General features: G+C 35.3%; 1 protein-coding gene across 1 annotated transcript; it reads right to left on the reverse strand.

Annotated features, from left to right (window-relative positions):
- Window positions 1-21: 21 nt before the first annotated feature.
- On the reverse strand, window positions 22-27396 carry UFL1 (UFM1 specific ligase 1). Its single transcript, XM_079780847.1, has 19 exons — window positions 27267-27396; window positions 25975-26120; window positions 24894-24922; window positions 24120-24217; window positions 23461-23575; window positions 22542-22672; window positions 22158-22216; window positions 19117-19263; window positions 17555-17730; window positions 16202-16381; window positions 13716-13836; window positions 11019-11135; window positions 6824-6941; window positions 5393-5556; window positions 5178-5308; window positions 4382-4462; window positions 3972-4057; window positions 2564-2744; window positions 22-1937 (listed from the first exon to the last, which is right to left on the reverse strand). The coding sequence occupies exons 1-19, from the start codon at window positions 27341-27343 to the stop codon at window positions 1719-1721; spliced, it is 2376 nt and encodes a 791-aa protein (XP_079636973.1). The 5' UTR covers window positions 27344-27396; the 3' UTR covers window positions 22-1718.

Raw genomic sequence — 27396 nt, forward strand, 5'->3', positions numbered from 1 at the left:
AAACAACAGGCAACTTTATTTTAAATAAGATTCTTCAATTTCCCCATGAAGATCATAGTAAACATTTAACAATTTAATTTTATTAACAAATTAGATTTTTACATAAAAAATCAGCCATATAATTTATTTACAAAAACAAAGTTGTTCTTATTTACTATGAAAAAATAAGATTTTGATAAATGAAAAATATTTAATGCCAACAAAATAAGAATGATTTTTTTTATTTGCTTCATTATCTCTTTCATTTTTATTTTCACAAATTAAGATATTTTATTTTCACAAACTACTCTCTGGTTTGACAAAAACAAAGATTACTTTGGTATCTGCTGAAACAAATGATAAAGTCCTTAAGCAAAGACTTAATAAAAAATTATGTTGTGTGTTCAATATTTTGAAAGCTTAATAAGCACATAAAACTAACTGGAGTTTGTGGTGAGAGGATTTTCATTTTTCTGAAAATACATTAATAAAAAAATGTCAATGGAAAAACATTTTAAAATTTACATTACATTCCTATCAACTTTAATAATAATAATTAGTTTGTAAATATATAATTCCTTTCACTCAGTTACTATTACTTTATCTAGAATTAGAGTAGAGGTAGGTAGACTGATCTTTGCATTCAAACATTTTAAAACTTAGAATTTTAAATGCCACACAAGGAATTATATACAACAGTATTTTTTAATATTTGAATTTAATTTACTATTATATTCAAAATAAATTCCTTTTGATATATAATAAATTGTTGCTTAGATTGAAATGATTACTCCAAGGAACTATTTTAGTTTTAATTAGCTTGATTAATTTAATTAGTTTTAACAAGAATACCTACTTTTTTTAATAAGGGTTTTTATTTTTATTTTTTAAAAAGCTTGCAATGATGTAAATGCACTTAGAAATCTCTCCATAACAAAATATTAGTTGCTAGAGTGACTACTGATTAAATAAATGACATTTAGAAATGCAAAATGGATTAATGCCATAGGGAAAAATATTTGCATAACACTTTGTTATTCCATTGGTAAATTATAACATACCTATTAGCAGCAAATTTTATTCTTTCTTACTCTTGTTAGCATCTTGTTTTAGAATAGAACACAGGAACGCATGGGTCACTCAGATGTTCTGCAGCTGTAAAAGCATCCCTAAAGATTCCAACTGCATAATAGTTGACTCCTGTGGGGAAGATGGAAGAAACTCTATCTGCCAGAAATAAGAGCAAGGGCTCAGCAATAAAAAAATATTTTGCAAATTTCTGTATGTTAGTTTTGAAGCATTTTATATTGACTTTAAAATAAAATACACAATTTTCATTTGTGAAAGCAGAAGGATATTTTTCTTTTTTAAAAAACATGACCACATCTTAAATTTCTGCCTATAATGTAAAAATATGATGTCACTCGAACTATAACAACACAACAAAATGAGCTCTTTCCTAGAAATGAAAGACATCAGAAAATTTATTCTTCATTCGGTACATGGAAAGAAAATAAATGTATAATTTTTAGAATTATAATGTTTAAAGAAATCGTCCATGGAGAACTCAATTTACAAAAATTCACATATTTATAAAATTTACAATGAATACAATACTACTGTTTTAACTAAATTGTGGGCTAATGGGTAGTTGGAGATTGTGAAATAAACATTATTTATAACTCAGCAATAACTTGGGGGAAAAATGTTTACTACATGGCAAAAGTAAATTAAGTTCATTACTCTTCTGTCATAGATGATTTCCTGGATTTGAGAACAAGGTCTTTAATGGATGAAGAAAGTTCTTGAAGCTCTTTACGAGTAGTACTGGTGCTATCTTCTTCTTCATTGTCTAATTCATCACTCAAGGGATCCTCTTCCTGCCCAGTCTTCTTATTCTGATGAACTAAATGCTTTACAACCAATCCTTGATACTTTACCAAAAGTGTATGCTGGTCCTGTGAAGAGAGAAAGGAGAAGAAAAGTTAACAAACATGATTTAATTTTTGTGGAACAAACTAGGATTTGTTCAACCAATACACACTGAAGGTCTTCATCTTTACAAATCACTGGCCATGTAAATAGAAAGCTGAATGTATCAAGGTCCTTGCTCTCAAGGAGTTTACATTTTAGGAGACAGAAAACATGAATGCAGGTTATTTTAATAGTTGATTTAGCTAGGTTCTATCACCAAAGATATAGTCAAAGTGATATGGAAGTTCAAAGAAGCCAAAATTACTTTTAGTTGAGGAGTTTCTCTGAAGAATTGATGCAGAGTTTATGAAGAATTTTAAGGGGCCCTTGAAGGACAGGTTAAACCTGAATAAGCTGAGATGAAAGACTGAACATTATTATAACTTTTCCAATAGCTTAATTTCCAAATTCAGAATATTCTTTACCATGGATCAGATAGGATCCTAAAAGAGTATCCTTAAAATCAATCTCCTAATTCATTGTTTGCATTTGTGGAAACAGGAAGATGATGTTAATATGTCTTGGTGTTCACAATGATTCACATCTATCCATTAAAAATATTTGCAATCTAAAAGCTTTAAAAGTTCCAAGTGCACTGAAAATGTAATACCTCTGGAATTTTACTCTTAAGAAGAGCGATGATCTGTGGGACACATCTTCCAGGTGCATGGAGCATGCTGTGGGTTGAGGACTGAAACAACAGGACTGATGTGAGGTGCAGGATAAGAGCAGGGTCTTCTGTGACTTTTAGCTGTTCAGCCAGTGCTTGTCGATGCTGGAACAGAATCTGTCTAATAAAAACACACAAATTCTCACCAATTTCAGTTCTTCCCTTCTGTATTCGTTTTTAACTTCTCTAGTTTAATTATCTAGTTAAATAAATATTTAAAGGGTTCTTTTAAATATGGGATTCAGATACTCATAACTCTAAATAGCATGAATAAACTAATGTGCTAGAAAAAGATAGAAAAAAAAACAATATAGCAGGGATATTCAAAGTATGCCTTTTGAGTTGTAGGGGATCAAACAGAAGAGCACTGATTTTAAATAGGTTTCCTGTAAAGAAAGTCACAAAGCTAATAAAAAGTTGCCAGGCTTGATCAACTATGGGATTAGACAACTTTGCTACCTTATTAAGATGAGTCAGAGAGGAACACTGAAGTTTATTAAGACCAAAATGCTTCAAGGTGTACAATGATTTAGACACAACAGTTCTCAATATAAGGCTCAGATAGTCAAATTCCAATTTCACATATAACACATCTAAGAATCATATATAATAAAAGCCTAATATGCTAAGTGTCTGGTCATCTGGTGACGGGTCAACTGTTTAAACCAATCAAAGCGTAATATGCTAATGATATGCTAAGGCTGCTCAACCACTCCCTATGATGTGCACTGACCACCAGAAGGCAGTCAACTGGTCGACCAGTCGCTATGACATGCACTGACCACCAGGGGGAAGACGCTCCGACCAGTAGGTTAGCTTGCTGCTGGGTTCTGGCTGATTGGGACTGAGCAAGATGGGCCGGACACGCTCTGGAGCCCTCCTTTGGTCCCTCCCCGGCTGGCTGGCCCCAATCGGCCCTGAGCGAGGCGGGGCAGGACATGCCCTGGGGCCCTCCCGCAGTCCCTCCCCAGCCCCGATCGTGCACTGATGGGGTCCCTCAGCCTGGCCTGCACCTTCTTGCAATCTGGGACCCTTTGGGGAATGTCGGAGAGCCAGTTTCGGCCTGATCCCGCAGGCCACTCCCCTTGACAGGGTGTCAAATGTAGGCCTCATGGCTGGTGAGGACTGCTGTGGCGGCGTGAGCCTCTCCCGATTGGGACTGATTGGGCACGAGCCCACAGCAGGCTCAGTGGGGCCGGGATGAGTGGGAGCAGCAGGTAGGAGCTGCAGGTGGTGTTGGACTGCAGATTTCGGCCTGATCCCCACAGGCTACCCGGAAGGACCCTACCCATGCAAAATTTGTGCACCAGGCCTCTAGTTTATTAATAAGAGATTAATTCAGTGTTACCTTTCCCTTTTTTTGTCTCCCCTTTTCACCATAATATCACAAGTTTCTGCTGCAGAATCCAGACAAGAAAGAAAGTCTTCTATGCTCTGAAAAGGTGTTAAGTACCACAATTAACTTTTATATAAAGTTACCTAAAGAAAATACAGCCATTTAATACTGTTTTATAATTTTACACCGTAAATACAATTTTTAAAAAAGGTTATTTTGTCATTAAATGTGAAATTGTGATTTAGCACTTTAAAGAGGGTAAATCGCCCCTAGCTTGATCTCCCCCTTCACCTCCCAAAAAGGTATCTGAATGCAAAATACTAGTTTCAGACTTAATTCACAATTATTTTTATAAAAATCTACTCAAAAGATCACAAATGCTAGCTCCAATATATATCTAAATAGAATCAAACCTTACTTACCTTTTCATTCAAGGAGCTATGGAGTTTTGTGAGGACTACTTTAGTTTCTTCTGATAATTTACTCAAAATTTTTTTTCTTACCTATGGGGGAAAAATTATTTCAGCATTATGTTTTAACAGGTGGTAGATATAAGATCAAACAAAATGAAAAAAAAAAGTACATTTATTACTATAACAGAATGTTAAAAGGAATTTATCTTTGTTCTTGAGTTTTATAGCTCAAACTAGGGACAATAATATGCTAAAAACATTCTCAAATCAGAGAGCTATCCAATAGTGGTCAGCCAAAGAGAACAGCTACAGCCTTACTCCTCCCATCTGTCAGCAGTATAAGAGAAAGGAGAGAAAGACAGAGAGAGATTTGGGGTAGGGGGTTGAGTGAGTACATACACTTTCTTTAGAGACTCTAATATTCTCTTCAGAATTAGTGTAAATATTGAAATATGTGATGTCCCTAAATGAAAATGACTGCAAATTTATGGAATCTAATATGAACATTATTAAGAAACTTGTAACTCAGCAGGAAAAAGGGATGTGACATAACAATAACTAGGAAAAAATAAAACGCTGGTTCCCAAGTAATTAAGCAGCATTACTTTTAATAGACTGGTTATATTGCCAATCCTGAACTGTATACACTGTACTGAACTGGACCTAAAAACATCAGCAATTTTTTTTCTAAACAATTTTCCTGTATTTTATTATCTTTTTAAATTATTTCAGATATGAGCAAATAAAATATGCTCAGATTTCAAAACAAAACACATCAAGAGTGGCAAGAAAATCACTAACATACTTCACTTGTAATGGCTGCAGGATCGTCAACTGCCATCATTAAATCCGAAGCTAAGAAGTTGAAAATGAGATTAGTGACATCAGTACAGACTGTCTTTAGCAAGTGCTTGGTAAGGGCAGTCTGGGTATCATCTGAAAAATAAAGGTGTTTTATTAAAATGAATGTACAAGAAAAATTATGAGAATCAATGAATGAAAAAATAGCATTAAGTATACCTGTAAAGAACTTCATCCCTTTTTCAAATAATCGAATATTATTGTATAGGTTTGAAACCTCTTCTTGCAAGTCCTTGATTGTGCGCTTTCTGCCAGTTCCAGAGGCAGTTGTTGAAGACATGAATACTGAACGTACCACCTCAAGGTAAATTTTATTAAGAGGTCTGTGAATTTAAGATAAATATATTTAGTTTCTTAAAAATGTACTGGGTTTACATGGACACAATTTTTGATTCTATGGAAATAAGGTTTATGAAAACATCTCTATTTTTTTTAAACAAGATTAATTTGGAGAATAGTTCATAAGAATCTGTCCTCCATCCCAGAAATTATAACTTAAATGGTTTGTTTTTCTCAGTTTTTAAGTGTTCAAAGTCATTGTGTTAAGGACAACAAAAACAACAAAAGATTCAATTCAAATTAAATTCAGAGCAGCTTCTCAAATTTAATTTGGAGAATAGTAGATTCTAAATCTGTTCCCCATTCTTAGAGATAATACCTTAAAGTCTCCAATTTATTAGTGTACTAAAAAAAAAACTTTTGATGTTCAATTCAGAAAAGATTATTTAAAGAATGGGAAATAATTAGTAACTATTTCAGCTTTTTACATAAAAATAAGATTATGTAATAAATTCATGAACAAAAAAAATTCATTACAAAAGCTAAATTTCTAAATTCAAAAAGTTAGATGCACTGGGCTCCTGGAGTGTATTTATACAACCTTACACATTGGGACTACCAATTTGAGGAAAGATCACATTAGTTATTAATGGTCAAGTAGGCCTCAATTTCTTTGACTTCTATAACAATATAAATTTAGCCTGGTTCATTTTAAGTTAGTGTGGTCAAATTTATTCTTTTTTAAAAATATTTTTTTCATTGATTTTAGAGAGAGGGAAGGAGGGAGAGGGAGAGAAACATCAATATGAGAGAGAAACATTGGCTGTTCGAACCAGTGACTCTTCACAGCACGGGACAATGTTCAACCAATGAGCCACACCAGCCAGGGCTAAATTTATTCTCTTTGAAGGCAGTTTGTTACTTTATTTTCTCCCTTATAGTGCACTATGTACTTCCTGTCAAATCTAGATAGAAAATGGTCCTTTCTTCCTTTTAGATGTTACCTTTCATACCATGGAAGAGACCAATGATTAGTGCTGGTGGTTTCCACCCAAATAGGACTGACTATAAGATCAGTGCACAAGGACACCTCCACGTTCATGTCTTTTATTTCCCACTGCCTTGCCCAAAGCATTTAAATGTTTATTGAATTGCCTCTGCAGGCAAAGTCTGAAATTTGATGACGAGATTAAATTCTAAGCTTTGGGAAAAAACCCCACCCAAGATATATGTTTTCTATCATCTTGGTAAAAATTTAATTTAATAACTCAATTTCTATCATCAAACAGAAAAAATGTGTTTTATACTTGCTTTATTAAGTACTCAGCTAGTTCAGAAAGAAACTCCTCAGGCGCATCTTGTATGCGCTTTCTTAAAAAATCTTCAATCTCATCTTGGAACATAAAAGTGATCTCTGGCTTCTTCTTTCCTATGAGCAATAAGGAAAAGAATAACAACAAAACAAACAAATGAGCAACATAAAGGAAATTATTTTCATTAACATATTTAATAAGGTGGTAATTAATTCATTGCCCACTACAGACTCTGATATTAATTTTTTTGTCACCAATTGCCAATGTCGAATACAATAACTTACAAAAGTAACTTTAAAAATAGGCTATATAGTGGCATTTCTTTTGAATTATATTTTACTAACTTCATTTAATGACTGTTTTCTACAAGTCAGTCAGAAAATAATAAAGATAATTTCGCCTTGACCTAAAAAATAGTTAGAAATCCAATCAATAAATGGATGGAAATCTTTTAGGAAAGGATAAATTCTCTTTGTTGAACAATGGATATTGAGCAAAATTTCCTTCTTTATAAAAATGAATATTTACTAAAAGTCAAATCATCCTTATAATTTACCTAAGATCTTCAGAAAAAACTCTTTATAATCATGTGAACCACAGCTGAAGTCGAATTAAGCTAAAAATTGTCTTTTTTTGCAAAGGCATAAATTAAAAAGAAACCTCATAACTTTACACCCATAATTTATTTTTGATCTCAAAAATAATTATTTGCCAAGGAAAATTTATATGTAGCTACTGTAATGGAAATAATTGTTAATTGTGGAAATATCATGCTTATTCATTTACTTGGAAAAGTATAGGCTGTAGACAAAGAAAGCTAATAATATTTCCCTTATTAATTAAAAAAAGTATAAGAGTGACTACTTTCAGCTAAATTAGGTACTGATTCTAAAAATAAAATCTTAGCAAAAAATAAAATAGCTCAAAAATCAATTTTTACTATGCATCAAGATATAAGTAGTTGAGATCACAACTTTAAAATAGATGATTACTATCCTTTCTTTCTAAGATCTGCTATTTGCTTTTTCACACCAAATAGTGTCTAATTTCTTCATTTGCTTCCTGCAGGCATTTAAAGTTATTAAATTGTATTTCCTTCTAATAATCTTTCACATTAAGTTGACTATATATTAGATGAGAACCTAATCATATCCTGATTTCAGAGATTACAATATAACCCTTTTCCAAAAGCAATAAAAGTACTTTTTTTTTTTTTAGGTAGAATGATTTATCTATACTTTTATAGCCCCTCTTCATAATCCTATCTAATAATAGACAAATATGCAAATTGACCACACAACCGACACACCCACAAGCCACGCCCACCATCCAATCAGAGCGAGTATGCAAATTAACCCAAACCAAGATGGCTACAGCCACAGAGAGCAAGGTTTCCTAGGTAACAGAGGAAGCCAAGCTTTCCGCCTGCCCTTGCCAGGCCTAAGCCTCCACTCAAGCTACAAAGTTTCAATTATAGAAGGTAAACAAATTCAAAGAGAAATGGCGGCAGAATGGAGCTTGAGAGAGCAGGCCAGGGTTGCCGCCGGCAACAGGGGAAGCAAAGCTTTCCGCACACCCTGGCCGGGCCCACCCGCTTAAGGCAACAAAGTTTCAATTATAACGCCAACACAAATGGCTGCCGGCCGCGGAGGGAGCCCCAGGCTTGGCTCCGCTCCAGGCTACAAAGTTTCAATTGTAGAAGGAAAATAAATTCCAGATACCAGGGCCTCTGCTTGCATTGCCAGGGGGCGTGGCCGGCCTGCACACCACCACAGACCCCTCGCTCAGGCTGCCCCACACCCCAAGGGAACCCCCACCTGATCTGGGACGCCCTTCAGGGCAAACCAGCTGGCCCCCACCCCTGTACCAGGCCTCTATCCTATCTAATAAAAGAGTAATATGCAGATTGATCATCACTGCAACACACAATATAGCTGCCCCCATGTGGTCAAAGATCCTGCCCCCATGTGGACACAAGATGGCCACCACAAAATGGCCAGCAGGAGAGGGCAGTTGGGAGGCACCCGGCCTGCAAGGGAGGGCAGTTGAGAGGGACCAAGCCTGCAAGGGAGGGCAGTTGGAGGTGATCAACCCTGAAGGAGAGGGCAGTTAGGGGTGACCAGGCCGGCAGAGGAGGGAAGTTGGGAGCAAACAGGCTGGCAGGGGAGTGGTTAGGGGGTGATCAGGCTGGCAGGCACAAGTGGTTGGGGCAATCAGAAAGGCAGGCAGGCAAGTAGTTGGGAGCCAGCAGTCCTGGATTGTGAGAGGGATGTCCGACTGCCCGTTTAGGCTCGATCCCGGTGGGATCGAGCCTAAACGGGCAGTCGGACATCCTTCCAGGGGTCCCATATTGGACCCATATTGGAGAGGGTACAGGCTGGGCTGAGGGACAACCCCCCGCCGTGCACGAATTTCGTGCACCGGGCCTCTAGTCTACATATAAAAGGCGTATGACATGCCTCATTTAATAATTACTTAAGGCCACAGATATTAAATTTTTTTCTTAAATGCACTTTCACTCCTACTCCTACTGTATCTGGGGAAAAAGGTAATCTATTTTTCAATGAAAATTAAAAATCCACATAGGACAGTCTCAATAACATCTAAAATAAGGGTAGAGCTAGTAGTTTCTATGAAAATACTTTTCCTTTAATTAACACTGTTTTATGCAACAAGGCCAGTAGCTATTTTTTACCTATCTTAGGATACTTTAAAGACAGAGTTTAAGCAACTGTTTGTTACAAGTAGTAGCACATTAAATAGCTGAAGCCATGTCACTTGATGTCTACATCTCCCAGCTCTAGCCCATACATAATGAACTCTGTGGAAGAGGTAAAATAAAAATCTCAAATTACTATTCAATTATTTTTCTCTTTTTACTTGGAAAGAGAAGATGTGCGGTATCAGTTTATTTTTTAAACAGAAACAAAGTATCTTAATTTTATTTAGAAAAATAAAGTAAGATGTCTCTTGCTAACTTAACCACATCAAACACTAACAAGTGTAGGGAAAGAAAGATACATATACTTAATTCTCCTCCTTAGGTAGAAGCAACTAACCAACTAGGTTCTTACTTAAATTTGTAGAAATACATTTTCCACAAAATAGTATAATTTGTTTTGCAAAGCAGTGCAAGACATAAAAATGACTATGCAAGCGGAAACTATGCAAAGTGTTCTTAATAAAAAATGGGAAAATTTACAATTGTTCTGTGACCTTTCAAAAATGTTTGTGAAAACATTAAAACTTCTTACTGGTGTATAGGGAAGAGAAAAACAAAACTATTATTTATAATTTAGTAGATTGTAATTTAACTCATCACAAACATTGAGAATGAAAGTTTTATTTCTCTGCAAAAAAACAAATCAAGAATAGTTTAAACATTTGCTCCCTCTCATCTGTAATTTATAATACCAAGCAAATATCTTTCTATGCCTTGGCAAGTTGCCCTATTCCATTTTTAACTCTACAACATTTTATCCTTTGCCCATTCAACATTGTGAAACATCTGAGAATTCCTTTAATGTAAAGTTTTTTCCACTTTCCTCATTTATGTCAAGTGCACCTTTACCAAGTTCCTCTGGCTGCATAGCTGGAGTCCCTTGAACAGTGGCAATGTCAATTCCCACAGTCAGCTACTTTTTCTACAACTCCATGTATTCTTGATTCATAGTTTATTTCCAGTGTTATCACTTTTTATTTATTTGCTGCACTTTCATCTTTGACAGCCAATTCTCTTTTGATTATCCATTTTTGAAAAATGTCACATGGATTTATCACTGGGAAACAATGAGGCAACACAACTACATGCTTTGTGCATAAAGTGAATAGAGACGCATAGTAATCAATCGCTGACAAACTGAAATGTGATGTGATTGTCATAGATCATGACACATCTGCTATTTATGTGCTGATCTGTGGGCTCAGGAGCTAGTGGTAAAGTTAGTACTTTATGCAATTACTCAGTTAATATAACTTGGCCACTGAACCATGTTGATTTTTCATACCTTGAACCATGTTGTTGGGGGACCAATGTCATTTTACTAAACTGTGGTAACTGAAATTTAGGACCACTGACATTGTGCATAGCAAGGACTTCCTGTATAAGCATATACACCTAACTGTATGCACCTTAAGAAAATGTTAAAAAAAAGCATGCATATACAAAGAAAGAGTGAAACAATGCTACAAACCAGTGTGAGATGACTCATCGTCACTATCATCATCTTTTCTTCCTTTCTTCTTGGTTTTTTTAATTTTGTACTCTCTGGCATTGCTCCCACCTCCTCCTCTCACACTTCCACTGCCCTCTGGTGGAAAATGACATTAGTTAGTATTCCCTAATAACTTAATTAACATTTTAAGAAAATAATGACACTATGTTGTCATACTTTACAGCAGAAAAATAAAAGTCAAATAATTAAACTTTTAGTCACTTTTTAATGTCCAAGTATCTTTATTAAAACAAAAGTTTTATAAATTCAATAAATAAAAATGTAAAATTTCTTGAATTCGAGCAATTCAGATATTGGAGTGTCCCCGTGCTCTAAATGTAGTCTCTTCCTCCTTCTCTAATGACACTTTTCTGTAGCTTTACCTTTGCCAAACCCATTCATTTACCTCCTTTCTTATCATCCCCAAAAGAAATGTGCCCTCATTTTGACCTTCTGTTACCACAGCCTTATGAATATTCCCTATTCCAGTACTTCACAAATTTAATTATACTTGGTCTTGTCTTCTTAGTTAAAAAATCATTATCCATGTTTACAGGAGACATTCTGATTCTTCCACAATCCAACAAGATAAACTTCTTGAAGTATCTCTCACTAATATTTGTATCTTGGGGTTAAAGCAATATTTCAAATATAACTACTCAATAAAACAGCAGTTGGGAAACGTAGGTTTACAATTGTGAGTGTGCAAACTGCAGAGTGTACTCTTATATTATTACTAGAGGCTCAGTGCACGAAGTTCGTGCACTCGGAGGTGGGAGGGGTCCCTCAGCCCGGACTGCATCCTCTCGCAGTCTGGGAGCCATCAGTCGGACATCCTTAGCGCTGCCACAGAGGTGGGAGAGGCTCCCACCACTGCTGCTGTGCTAGCCACCCATGAGCCGGGCTTCTGGCTGAGCAGCACTCCTGCATTAAGCATCTGCCACCTGGTGGTCAGTGAGTGTCATAGTGACCGGTAGTTCTGCTGTTCGGTAGATTTGCATATTAGCGTTTTATTATACAGGATTTATCATTGTATTATTTATTTATAATATATCTGTAAACCTACTTTTGCCCACTCCTGTATTTATTGAGCACCTAAAAATGTGGACCATTAATATTAAATTGGTTTAGTATAAAAATACAGATTCCAATCATCTACTGGTTAAATGAAGACTAAAAAAACACACAAATTATGAAATAAACTAAAATACTGTAAATAAAAGTAAAAAATGTTATTGAGGTGTTTCTCTATTAGATATTTACATTCAAAATATTTATTCAACAAAATGTAATACTTATATAATAGTGGGACTGAAACATTGAAAACTACTGAAAATATATTTCTTCATAAAAATTTATTTTTCAATAAAATTAAATAATTTATATAAAGATTTTTTTAATTCTAAGTAAAATTACCTTAAATTTCATCATATAAGATACTTCTAAGTTGTAATTTATTTTTCCTTACTTTTATGATAGAAAAATACAATTTTTTAAAAAGTACCAGTCTAAAGTGAATGTACTTTTTATTGCATTGGTAATAAGTTTTTTTTATGGGAAGACATTCATATCTGGCATTATTCCATGCACTGTAATTCAACTATTATAATACATAGTACTACCAGAGAGAAAACACCAAAAGACTGAGTTTTTAGGAGAAAAATAGACTACTTATATTGACATAATACAATCATTAAGGTGAATTTATAACTATATCTTCAAATATGATAAAATATCCATGGCTGTGAATACTACTATGATTTATTGGAGTAATTTACTATACATAGATTTCCTAGAAGAATAGAGAAAAATTTCAAAATATCATTATTGAAAGACTGTAGAAAAAGGCTTTTGAAGAGGAAAGAAAACCTCAAAGAAATACGAGTGAATTTCCACAGCAAATAAAAGTTGTTCCTACTATAAAAATTATAGAAAATACATGTTAGTTTCCAAAAGCAAGTTACTAGTATAGCAGTGCTACCTATTATAATTTTCAGTGACTCTAAATTAAAAAAAAAAATCTAAAAAAGTAGTATCTCCTTGGAAAATACATTCATTCAATAAGTATTTACAGACCACCTAAAATATGTCAAGGAGGGCTCTAAGTACTAGGGATAAAAACAAAAAAATGAGATGGACAAGTTTCCCAAACAATAAAACACATCACAATGATAAAAGTGATAGGGGAAAAATGGCAAGATAATAGGATAGAGAGTGACTGTGTCCACTATTCTGGGTGATTAGGGAGGCCTCTCTTAGGAACTGACATTTAAAGTTGATCTCTAAATGACAAAAAGGAACCTGTTACTTAAAATTCAGGAGAGAACATTCCAGATAGAAAGAATAACTAGTGCAAAGGCCTTGAGGTAAACATGAACTTGCCAACTCAGAATAAAAAGAAAGGCTACTGGGCTGGAACATAAAAGATGAGGGGAGAACAGGAGATGGGCCAAGCATAAAATAACTTAGCTCTCACAAATAAAACACAGAATAAATCATCACCAATATTTCCATTTTTATAATCAATATTTAATTCATTAGCAAAAGACTTGGTTAGTATTAGCAATCAAAGATGAACTGAACAAATAAAAGGCATTTCAATGTGCCTAGCAAATGCAGAGTTCACTGCAACAAATAAAAAACTCATCTTTGAATCTTCTGTTAATAATTTATTACCTGTTGCTTTCCTTCTTCGTTCATCTTTTTTATCCTTTTTACTTGTATTACTACTTTCTAAAATGGAGACTTGTTTCAGATCTTCTTCAGTGATTAAATGAACTGGATTATTTTTCATTTCCTAAAATAAAACATGCTTTCTTTGGTAGGCAAAAATATACAGTATAGCATTACAAAAAGCACAAAATAAAAGTTGTTTATATACTCAAAATTATTCTTGTTTGGTTTCATTTCTACAGACTACAGAGATCTGTCTGACAGTTGCCACTAAGACTGTTTCTCTTTGTCAAAAATCAGTCTCTTTCTTTGCTATTCTTGGATTTTTGTATCTATTACCAGCTAATGAGAAATCGTATCTGGTCTCTGAACAACTGATCACACAGCATCAAATACAATCTTCTTCAGCTGTTATTGACTCTTACTCCCTTTCTTTTTGAGACTCCCAAGTCCAATCCCATACTTGGAGACCTAGGATTACTAGAAAGATTTTAAAAATCTCCCCCTACTCCCCTCCACCATAATGAATGAGCATATATAAATGAATTGCACACTTAGCATATAAACTCCTCCTGGACTCATTCTTGATTTCTGCTTTTAAAATTTTTATGTTAAGAAAAATGAACTATTCCAATGAACTGATTCTTTACTATGGAAAAGGATGGTAAATCTGTAGTGACAAAAGTCCATTTTCATGTTAAAAATATTTCCCTTTTGGTTTTCCAAAGAAAAATGTCTAGATGCTGACAGTTCAATTGATAGAATCACCATTTTTTCTGAATTTGTGTTTAGAGGCAGGAACACAAGGAAAACAGTGATGACCACATTAAGTGCTTATTTTAGCAAAAGTTCACAAATAAAAATAATAAAATAGGCATTTAGTAGCTGGTAGCTAACATGTAGCAAACATTTTATATAGCATCCTTCCTTTATTTACATTTATCCTTTTTTTTTTTTTAAATTCTCACCCAAGGATGTTTTTATTGACTTGAGAGAGAGAGAGAAACATCGATGTGAGAGAAACATTGATCAGTTGCCTCCTGTAAAAGCCCTAACTGGGGAATGAACTCCTAACCTAGGTATGTACTCTGACTGGGATTGAACCCAGAACCTTCTGATGTATGGGATACTCCAACTGATTCAGCCACCCAGCCATTTATCCTTTTGAGAGTAGGTATCACCATCCTTTTTTTGAAGATAAGGAAACTGGAGGTCTATTGTTCCAAAGTCAAAGAGAGAGTAAATAAATTGAGAACAGAACTCAGGTTTACTGATATCAATCCTGTGTTATTTTTACTCCTTTCTAATGCTTAGCTGGCCAAATGTAGAAAATTATCTCATTTTTTTAGATTATTAAAGAGTTTAAAAGGAATATAGATAAACACAAATTATTTAAATATTTAATAAGCTCTCATAAATTTATTAACAGTCTAAGATAAATGGACTTGTTCTACCTATTTGTGAGTAGGTTTTATAGGTAGATGGTGCTGACTAGAAACATGAATTGAATTTAAAACAGCCTTGGCATGACCTCTATTTCTAAACACTTTGACAGCAATTGCTCTGAGGAACTAATCAATTTTGATAATAACAAACACTTTCTTTCCTCAGTTAACTTATCCAGTTTGTGTACCGAAATAGGTAAAATTAATGAGGCTCTAACAGATTTAGTAAATATACTGTGTAGTAATAGATAAAAACCACTATATATTTATGGATTCTAATGTTGGACCCATACCCTCATATAATTTAATTGTGAAGTGTATAATTTCATTTATATGATTTTAATTCATAAAATCAGCTCCCTAAGTTCTAATTTCTATGTGCTGATGGGAATAAAGAAGGAGAAAAACAAATCCAGAAGAGAAATAAAAAGAAATGACCCAATAAAAGGAAATACTATCTAATAAAGAGGGAATATGCTAATTGACCCTCATGCTGTCACAAAGATGGTGGCGCCCTCGGCCAATAAGGAGGGAATATGCTAATTGACTGTCACACCCTCAAAGATGGCGGCACCCACAGCCAATAAGGAGGGAATATGCTACTTGACTGCCACGCCCTCAAAGATGGTGGTGCCCACAGCCATAAGGAGAGACTACGCTAATTCACTGCCATGCCCTCAAAGATGGCGGCACTCAGTCCCCTCAGCCCCCCAGCTGCCCAGGGTCGCCAGAGGCTCAGATAACCAGGGCCGGCCAAGGCTTGCACTGCTGGCAGTGGCAGCAGCAGAGGTGTGATGGGGACGTCGCCTTCCCAATTGCCAGGTTGCCTTCCGCCCCTGAGGGCTCCCGGAATGTGAGAAGGGGCAGGCCAGGCTGAAGGACCCCCCCTCCAGTGCATGAATTTTCATGCACCGGGCTTCTAGTAATGTATAAAACAGTGTTCCTTTTTGGGTATACAACTTACTCCACTTTTTAAAAAGATAACCAGATGATTCTAATGTGAAATACTATTAAGGCTACTAGGTGAAAGGAAACCGGGCATACCTTTTCAGCTTTCTGGTGCATCAGTTCACTGAAGAGTTCTGTACAGTCATTTATAAATTTTTCACTGACTGCAACAGTGTCACTAAAGACTACAGCTGAAGGCTGTTTGCTGAATCTTCTCATCACTTGTTGAAGCAACATTGCAGCATCTTCAACTGATAAAGAACTGGGTAGCAGAGGCTGGAATTACAAACAAAATGAACAATGCATAAACGTAATATAATACAGATAAACCATTTCTTTTATATGTGCTCTCCCTAGATCTCATTAAGTGTAATGGCTTTGGAGCCATCTATATGCTGATAACCTCCCAAATTACATTTCTGCTTTCATCATCCCTCTGAGTTCTGGAATTATATATCCTACCGCTTCCCTAACCTTCCCATTCCTATGCCTAAAAGGCATCGCTAATTTCACATGTCCAAACAATACTGACTTGCAGCACCGGTTCCCAGACTCCCAGCTCCATCTACCCCTCCCCACTGCTTCCCCAAATTAATGAATGGCACCATTCTCCACTCAGTTGATCAGGTCTCAAACCTACAAGTCACACTCAGTTCCTCTTGTAAACCTACAAACAATCCTCTATCAAGTCTTGATAACTTTACCTCCAAAATATATTTCTTTTTAGCTCTTTTTAGTATCTGAAAATATCATTTTCATTAACTATTTACCCCGAATGAAAGTACCCCTCCCTGAGAGCAGGAAAATGATCTGAATACCACATTCCAGGCAAGTAAAATGGTGCCTGGCACACAGAAGGCACTTAATAAAATTTGTTCAATAAACAAATACTTATATCTAGAATCTCTGGGAGCTCATGTATCTAAAACAAGGAATTTTCTGCTGTATAATGGATTGGCCTTGTGTTTCATTCTTTACACCCACACCCACCTTCTTGGCATGATAAAGGCAAGTCAATATTGAAAATTTAAGTAAAAGACTATCAGTGCTAAAGCAGCTTGTGTTAACATATTAGCAGAGATTAACGGATAAGGGATAAACAAAAGCAACATGATTCCTGATGCCAGTGAAGTTGTAAATGCTCAGATAAGAGTGTGAGAAGTCTTATTAGTTTCTGTATGGCAGGACTTATATGAGGATTATATTGTTGGTTTGAGATTTACAGAATTCTGGATGTTGACTATCCATATAAAAAAGTTACCTTACTTCAAAAGCTAGAAAATCTTTAAGCATAAAATAATTAAGATTATTTTTACTGAAACAATTACTGTTATAATTTGGCTCTAAAGCAAAGACCTTTATGTATCCTAATTCTTAAAATGGCCATATACTAGTGAAATATCAGTGTCATTGGTATAAAGAAAAATTAAGAAAAAAATAAAAACATACTGCAATATCAACCCATGTTCCAGAGCTGATGGCTTCCTCTACCGATGCTTCCACCTGATCCACAAGTCCTTGACCAACACAAGCTGCTTTCAAAAATAAGAGTTGTGTAGTCCTGTATCTTTTCCTTATGTAGCTCACAGCATCTGGGATTCCCAGTCTGGACAAAGCATCAAATTCTGGAAATACATCCCAAAGTTGGAACAGAACTGTCAATCTTCACACTTTTCAGAAATCTTAGAAAAAGTTAACTTCTACCAAACCCTATTCTTTGTGAATACACTGTATTCTTATATCTTTTTTTGTAAAGAATAAAGCACAAATATGTACCACAGCCTATTCCCTGCTTATGTCACTTTCCCAAATCATTACTACTAAACATATTTGTAGAAAAATGAGTTCAAGTACTTCCCCAATTCCAGCTGCTTTACTCCCTCTTCAACTGAGGGGGTCAAAGGGAAACATGAGAACTATAGAGAAATTAAAGTAGAAAGGGTGGATAAAGGAAAATGTAATGATTTAAGTAAAGAAACAAACACTGGAATTTCTTTTGCTTATTATAGTTAAATAAAGGAGTGGAATATATTTTTCAAATGTTTCATTAGACAAATTAGGACAGAGTAATTCTCCAGTCTAATTTAAACTAGTATGAGAGTTAACATATAAAAAAAAAAGTAAAAAATGAAGACTTAAACCATTAAAGATTAGTGAAAGTATCTACCATCCTTTCTCCATCCCCAAGTAATGATGTTTAAGAAAACTAATTATAACAAAGTTCTAATCCAAGTCCATGGTTGAAGAAACTGGGAAGTATATTACAGAAAGTCAAGAAAACATAAGCTAAACCCTATTTCTAGAATGCAGTTAAAGTGTTTGAAAACTAATGACTTACATACAAGTTTATTACTGAGAAAGAAACTGATCTCTTATGTGGTTTGACTTGGGTTATAAAATTAAAGTAAATGATATATATATATATTTTTTGTTAATTGCTTTAATGACTAAATTTAATCAATCTACTTTATCAAAATGACATAACCTCAGAAACCAAATTTAGAATAACGTCTATGTTTCTGAAGTATTAAAAAAACTAATAAAAATGAACATTATAAAGTTAATAGCCAATGAAAATATTTCTAATATTATCAGGTATAATAACCTGAAAAACTGGGCAACTTCATACAAAATAATATATTTCCTTTTTATGTATTAAAAAATATTTGAAGCTATAATAATATATCACTGGAAGGTTGGTAATAAGAAGTGCCAGCTTTTGGTCTTTCTACAATAGTTCAATACTATGGAATTAAACTCAGTTTCTAAGACCCACACACGCTGTATTGGCTCTGGGTCCCTGTCTCTCCATCAGAGGACAGTGGTCCCACACGGTCCCAGCTTTCCCTAGTGTATCTGTGTCTGTCTCTTTCTTTCATTTTCTCAATCCCCCGTCGCCCCTACTCAGGAACCAGATCGCCTTCTATCCATGCTGGACACGGAAAAGGGATCCCCCTCTACAGTGGATAGTATTAGAAAGAAGTTACAGTTTCAAAGAAAAAAAATGTTACCTAGATAGCCATTCTGCCTGAAAAAGGAATCCACCCAAGTACTCTGTGTTCTGGAATAAATGTCAGGTAGAAATACTGCCTTATCTTGTCTCCCACCAACCACAGTGCCTCGTAAGCGTCCACTATTAACAAGTTCTTCAAGGACAGCTTAAAACAAAACAAAACAAACAGAAATAAATGAGAGCAGGTATAAATCTCAATAAAACCCCAAAACTTTACTTTTTACAATTTCGTTATTCTTACCCTTTAAAAATGCAATTTAAAGTTTAAATTGACTAAATGAAGACATTCTGTTTCAGACAAAATTTTCCTGACATTTATGAGATTACTCAGGTCATAAATTCAGAAAATTTTGCAACTAGGTAAAGATGCACAACTTGTAAAAACTAGTTAATAACACTAAGTTTTTAGTTTGAGCAATTTTTTTTGGAAAAAACATGCCATTATTTAATCTCATGATTTGCTTAAAAGGAGATGACTAAATACTTTGAGAATAGATGTTACCAAATTCAATTTTCTCATATTTAGAAAAGTCAAGATACCTAGATCATATTAGAAACAACAGTGTAAAATTAAGCCATAAACATTTTTATAAGTGCCCTGGCCAGTGTGGCTCAGTTGGTTGAGGTGTTGTCCGCTCCCTCAAGGAGTTGCTGGTTGGATTCCCAGGTGGGTGTATTGGCTCCCTGGTGTGGAATGTGCAGGAGACAGCCAATTTGTGTTTCGCTATCACATCGATGTTTCTCTCCCTCTCTCTCTCCCTTCCCTCTCTTAAAAAAAAATTATATTACATTTTCAGTGTTTAAATTGAAGCAACACATTTTAACCCTAGCTATAAAGAGAAGTATAATGCCATGGTTAAGAGGATGGATCCAGATGCAGACAGCTTAAGTCCAAATCTCAATTCTGACACCTACTAGCTGACAAAAACTGGGCAAGTCTTTTTACTGTTTTCATTTTCTCATCTGTGAAATGGGGATAATAATAATAATACCTATTTCGCCGAAACCGGTTTGGCTCAGTGGATAGAGTGTCGGCCTGCGGACTCAAGGGTCCCAGGTTCGATTCCAGTCAAGGGCATGTACCTTGGTTGCGGGCACATCCCTAGTAGGGGGTGTGCAAGAGGCAGCTGATCAATGTTTCTCTCTCATCGATGTTTCTAACTCTCTATCCCTCTCTCTTCCTCTCTGTAAAAAATCAATAAAATATATTTAAAAAATAATAAAAATAATACCTATTTCATAGGGTGGTTGTATTCACATAAAATGCTTGGATCCCTAACTAGTCCTATCTAATAAAGAGAGGATATGCTAATTGACCATCATGCCCTCACAAAGATGGTGGTGCCCACAGCCAATAAGAAGGGAATATGCTACTTGACTGCCACACCCTCAAAGATGGTGGCGCCCACAGCCACAAGATGGAGGCATCCAGTCCCCTCAGCCCCGCTGGGGCGGCAGGCGTGCAGCAGGGCCAGGCCTGCCCCCAGGCGGGTCTGACAGCTCCATGCGCCTGCCTCTGGAGTCCCCCATTCCCCTCAGCCCCCCAGATGCCCAGGACCGGCCAGAGGCGCAGGCAAGCCTCAGATGTCAGCTGCCCAGCCGCCTAGGGCCGGCTCGAGGTTCAGGCAAGCCTTGGATGTTAGCTGCCCAGCTGCCCAGGGTGGGCCCGAGGCTAAGGTAACCAGGGCCGGCTGAGGCTTGCACTGCTGGCAGTGGCAGCAGCAGAGGTGTGATGGGGGCATCGCCTTCCCCTGATCACCGGGTCGCCTCCTGCCTCTGAGGGCTCCCGGACTGTGAGGGGGGCAGGCCTGACTGAGGGACCACCCCCTCCAGTGCATGAATTTTCATGCACCAGGCCTCTAATATATTATAAGCACTCAATAAATGTTAACTGTATATAATTACCCCCATCCCCACCATCACAATCATCAACATCAAAAGACTGATGCCAGTCTGAGAAGTGGGTAGTGCTGTAACTAACACCAACTTTATAGTTTTTACTTAAATAATAACATTTAACTAGGCTAAATATCAAAATTCCCTAAAAAAAAAGCAGATATGAAGGAATTATTTCTAAGTGAATCAGCAAGCACATTCAAAAGATGCCTTGCACAAAGGTATATGAAAATTAGCCTTTAACAAAAATAAACATCAGTTTACATATGAATTCAGAATTTTAAACTGAATAAACTAGAATTCATCAGAAAAGTCTAGACTTCTCAATAGACTGCAGCACATAATTTTAAATGCTAAATTCAGACCAAAGTTATCTAACTGCCAAGAATTACTTCAAGAGCTGTATATTATAATTAAACCCCACCAATCCCCATTTATGTAGATTCCAAAGTATGTCATTTTAACTTTAAATAAATATTTAAAAATTTAAATTTAACTCCATATTCTGAAAAATATAGGGAATAAAAATTAATTTTTGGTGCTATACTTGATTTTCCTTTCTTCAGTTTAATTCTTATATTTGCACAGATATCTCAAAAGATCAAGCCATTGCTTTTTAAAATTATTCCAGCAGAGCTTTAAAAAAACCCTCCCAAAGCTTCATAAACACACAGAAAATAGATAATGAACCACAATGATTTTGGAGATATTTCTAGTCTGTTTGAATGCTAAGAATGTATTTTTTACCACTATAAAATCTTTGTAAAATTTTTAGACAAACACTATTTACTTCCATATTAGAAAATGTATCAAAAATCTATAAGAAACAAAGTAAAAATTATTCTTAATACTACAATTCGAAATCTCTCTCTCTATATATATGTATACCAGAGTATACATACACACACACACACACACACACATTTTTTTTCATCCCTCTCTCCTGGTGGTTGCCAACAATAAATGTTTCGTGGATGTAACAGACACATACATGAAAATTGGTACAAAGAAATTTTTCAACCAGATATAGTATTTTAGTTACATAAGTTTTAAGATTAAAAGAGGTAAAATTATAATTAGTAAGTTTTATATTAATGGTCTATTCAGCAGCTAATTAAGTGACAAAATTTAAACAAAACTTACAGTAAAGAAGCTGCTCCTGAAATCCATATTTTGATATCAAAGAATTCACTGCTGTAGGCCTTTAGGGAAAGAAAGCAAACAAAAAAAAGTCTTACTTGATATACATATTTATAAATTAAAAATAACTACGATAGTTTATGAAAAACATCAATTAATTTAAAATAAATAAATGAGGGCAAAAACTGCATCAAGTTGTACATCCTTAATAAGAATTATACTACTGAAATACCAGGGGAATGGTTCTGCCTCCCCAATCCAGGATCAATTTACGTTCCCACCAAAAGTCTTACCTCAGATTTAGTGATACTTAACTATCTGCCCTGCCTGTATTGTGTTTGATGCAAACCATGATTAAAGAAATATTCAGACTTTATACATGCTTACCGGGTAATAGCACTGAACAGTCCACGGATGCGTGCTTTATGTCGAGCTACAAAAGCTTCAGTAAATATTACTCCTCTGTTATCAAGATCAATGTGTCCATTAATAATTCTACCTAGTCGCTGAGTTAGTGCCTGAGGATAAATATGCAAATTTTTATAAATTTGAGAGAAAAAATCACACATACACATTTTTATAGTCTTACTAAAGTCATGCTGCATGCTGATGTTGTATTAATCATATAATTGAGAAATTCCAACAAGCATAAATAGATAAATAAGTCAAAGTCAAGATTTAGGCTCTAGGAAATATCATAATTTCATGGCAGAGCCAAGAAGTGAATGAGTCAAATAGCTGATATGTTGAAAGGCTTAGTTACCTGCTAATAAGGGCTATTTCTAATGTAACATAAAAATAATTAACCACTTTTCCTAGATATAGGCAATGTGAAACATACAGACAGCCAAGATAAATACATGAGTCTTAGAAAAGACCCTCTCTGCAGCATCTAACACTAACAGAGAAAGAGAGAAATATTATAATAAAAATTTACAAGCTAGGCAAACACAAGACCTGAACAGTTATCTTCTTTGACGCAAGTATTAACAACTTATGTGCGCCCAGAAATCTCCACTGGCAGGAACCCTGATTTCTTAGTACCCTGCAGAGAGTATTTTTCCACAGCTAACATATGACTGGAGTCTGGAAATAAGTCTGGATATATTTCACATCCCAAGATAAGTTAAATCTACTCAAGTCAGCCTATCTGATACTTTTATGGCATAGAAAAATACTTCTCAATCAACTTCTTAACGAGCTTTCATAATACTGTTTGAGATATTCAGAAAAATTAGAACTGAAAAACATTAAGATTCTTTGTTTATTTTTCTAAAGACACATTTTACTATTAAGAAAAAAATACCTGTGTGAGAAAGTTTCCAGGAAGATCATAGGTTTTACACAGTTCTGATATGGTTATCTGACCACTTTCTTGCAATTTATCATTTACCTCTTCTGCTAACCGATCCAAATAGTTTCTAAACAATAAAAACAAACAAGCAAAAAAATAAAAATAAAAAAACAATTAGGAATAATGAAATGGTTTTCCTCTATCTTTTATGTTTAATTTCTGTTGCAATAATGTATGCACCAAATTAATAGAGTATGTTTAGGTAAACACTATTCATTACTCACATTTGAAAATTCTTTTTTTTTTTCTTATCAATGTAGCTAAATATAAGGTTAATCAAATGATAAATGCTGGGATTTCTTTAAACAATGGAAATTCTGCAGTCATTTTTCATTAATATTTTTGGAACAAATTTGCTTTACATACAGGAAGATTGTAAAAATTATGTTTTGTGTTGCTTTAATAGAAAAAAAAATTAAGGTTTATCTTGATTCCAAGTACTCCACACTATTAAGCACTTACTTTTTAAGTACAATAATCCTTACAGTGAAAATGAGCATTATAAGAGTTCTAAACAAAATACTGAATTAGCTACAACTGTTCCAAATTTAAATATTAACACTATTAAAAACACACAAACACAACAGAGTGCTCTTAAATATTGTACTTACTCATCTATCAGCTGACCCAACACTAGCTGAACATGCTTTTCTGATTTAACAATGTCACTAATTCTATTTTCAATATGAGTCAGATCCACATTAATTACCTGAAAAATATAAATTCTATTAGTGGTAAGTTCATATTGTTTCTTAAGTTCAAAATTATATATTTAGAACTACCTTTTTAAAAACTTAGTCTTAGCTAGATTTTAAATTTGAAATATTGTAAAAGTCTTAGTCAAATAAAAAAGCAGAGGCTTATGGCTTCTTTATTTTCATTTCTGAACAATTACACTTATACTTGCTAGGAAAGTCTGTGTTAAGAAATTACATTTTCATATAATAGGCACCATTTCATACAAGATTCATCAGCTTTTTGTATATAGTATACCTTGGTGGTGACATGTGCACTTACATTTTCTAAAAATATCTTCTACTTTTTTATATGTCTACTACTTCCACATACTAAAAACAAGTGAACATGAAACTGGTAAGTTTTTCTCCCCAAATTACATAAATTCTGTAATTATATAAAATGACAATTTTGAGGTTTTTTTTTGTAAAAATAAAGAATAAGTAAGTCAACTGAGAAAGAACTTATTAAATTGATTAAATATATCTGGACTTATTAAACTGATTCCATGTATTAGTGAGAAATATAATTACTTCTTCACAAACATTATACAAAATCTGATACCTGTAACTTTAGTAGACATTGAAAAAATTCACAGTATCAAGAAATGGACAAGTCATAGGAAAAAATTTTATGAATTAAAAATTTACCTGTTGCAGATCAACAATGTTTACCCGACCTTTAAAAAAAACAACACATTCATTTATTCTTAATTATGTATAAGTATACACTAGACAGAAACTGTAAATTCTAACAGATTTACATTTTGGACAGTCGAAGTCCTCCTTCTACAAAAGACATATGGTTGCAATAATAATAAACCATTAGCTGTGTAAGTCTTCATGCTTATAATTTATTTTCAATGTATCATTTGTCACATGAGGCCAATTACGAACATCAACTGATACATAAGTTGACCAGACCTATGGAAGCTATTTATCTCCCTTCACAATTATCTACTGTGACCAAAGAGATATTGACAACTAAATTCAGATGAACTTTTTTTAATTACTTAAAATTACTCTTGCACGAATTTTCGTGCATCGGGCCTCTAGTTCTAAACAATAACTAATACTTTATGAGTACTATGCAGGAAAATAAAACAAACAAGGAGGGTATATTTTATAATATCTAATGAAAAGCTTTTTTCTATTTTAATCAGCATTCAAATTAGCTCTGTAGTTTGTTCAAATTTTTAAGACAAAGGAAAACAAAAACTTTCTGTGTGTGCTTGTAAAAGCATTTCCTACAATACAATATGTGTAGCATCATATTGAATTGTTTCCTAATTTGCAACTACTTAAAGGTAAGTTTTAATAAAAAGGCATGGTAGCACAGCTTTGGTTTTCAACAATCTATAATCCTTTAAAATCTGTTTCCCCTTCATAATTATCACTCTACTAGGCAGCTAAGTACCCTCCCCTGAGTCATGCAATAAATTCAGGAACTGTGAAAAGAAACAACTGATTAAGTCACATACAGACATATAACTCAAAATATTGCTATTTTGTAAAATGACATTATCTGACTTATTTAAATTATATGATCATGTTTACCTGAATCAGTTAAAATATTAAAGATGTTACCACATTGACTATTGAGATGGGTGTCTTAAAACCTCGGAATAATTTATTATTCATGGTTTTAAGGTTTTGTTTTATTTTTTCTCTCTTCCAAAAAACCAAAAAGAAAGAAAAAAAAAACAAAAAACAACACTAAGGAATTACTTACCACCTCGGATATGTAGCTCATCTCTCATTTCTTTACTAATTTGGGCTGGAGTAACATATTCCTTCCCATCAAGTGTATGAACTACTTCTAGCTGTTTCTGAGCAATCAATTTAGTCACAATCTCAATGCAGTTCCGCTCTGACAACCTGAGGGAAAGAAGAAGTTTTTAAAATTCACTTGTTACAGTTGGTGCTCAATAAAATAATGTATGAATGGGGGCTTTTTAAAAGTAAAAAACAAAACAAAACTAACGTTTGGGTAAAGAATCATTAGGCTCTATGTTATATCTCTACCTTTTATTAGTATAATAATACTAATTCAATGAGTTAAAAAAACAACAACACTTGGGAGTAAGCACGTTCACATGCACTTAAATCATGTACTTAATCGGTACAAATCACTCTTATTATGGATTTCAAGTTTGCTCTCTCCTAGGCCAGCTTCTAATGTGCAAATCTGAATAGGAAGGTGAGGACACATAATTTAGGTAGAAAAAACCGTGGCACTTCCTACAATTAATTGGTCTGCAGGCAGATCTGGCCTAGGGAAACCACAACTGCAACCCTTTGCTGCCCAAGCACTGAATGAAGCACAGTAGGTGCACTCATTCGCTTTGTGCTACAAAATACAGCATCAAGGGATTTTGTTCCCCAGAAGGAACAAAAACATCAATGGCAAGAAACAGACAATGGGTAAACAAGGATTCTATTAGCATTATATGTGTTCTGCTCAACAAGCAGAGTTAGGGAGCTCTGGCCATATCCCCCCAAATGAGTGGCTTGGTAGGAAATGTCAGTATCCAGGAGTCCCTCAAAATGACAGATGGGACCCTGGGTCTGGCCTAGCACGTCTGGTCTGGTGGACAGAAGAGCAAAATGGTTTTTTTTTAAGAGTCAACACAGTATTTGCAAAGTCCTGTACGAGGGGGTTACCCTCGCCTCTCACGCTCATTCTAGGTGGGGAACCGCACAAAAGGCAACGATGCCACCGTGACCGGATGGCGGGGAGGGATGAAAGGGACACGAAGAAAGCTCCCAGTCAGCAGCCCGGCCACCGTGGGGGCGGGGCGCGCTAGCACTAGGCTGGGGTGTGTACGGGGGAATCCGGAGCACAGGTTTTGGGTTTTCGGGCCAAGAACTACCCTCGGAACCACAATCCCGGCTGGAGGAGTGGGGGTGAGACAGGGATGGCGACAGAGACTGGGGCGGTCCGGGGACCAGTGGCCTGGGATCTTGGGGGTGGCCGCCCAGGGGCTATTTGGGACGCCCCCAAGGAGAGGGAGGGTCGGGCACCTCTGCGTGGCCTCGGCGAACTGCGCCCGCTGGAAGTCGGCCGCCAACCGCCTGATCTCTTCCCAGGCATCCGCCATCACGGCCCTACTGGTCGAGCCGCCGAGAAACAGCGGACACGTCAGCCCACGGG

Source organism: Cnephaeus nilssonii (genome assembly GCF_951640355.1).
Source record: "Cnephaeus nilssonii genome assembly, chromosome: 9".
Taxonomy (NCBI): Eukaryota; Metazoa; Chordata; class Mammalia; order Chiroptera; family Vespertilionidae; genus Cnephaeus; species Cnephaeus nilssonii.

Bases quoted from the DNA above. Each gene is read 5' to 3' on its own strand.
- UFL1 (XM_079780847.1), bottom strand. From the start codon at position 27,343: ATGGCGGATGCCTGGGAAGAGATCAGGCGGTTGGCGGCCGACTTCCAG. The intron at 22,673-23,460 runs GTATTTTTTTCT...ATTTATCCTCAG, and splicing joins CTGGAAACTTTCTCACACAG to GCACTAACTCAGCGACTAGG. The intron at 16,382-17,554 runs GTATGTTTTTAT...TTGTAATTCCAG, and splicing joins GAACATGGGTTGATATTGCA to CCTCTGCTACCCAGTTCTTT.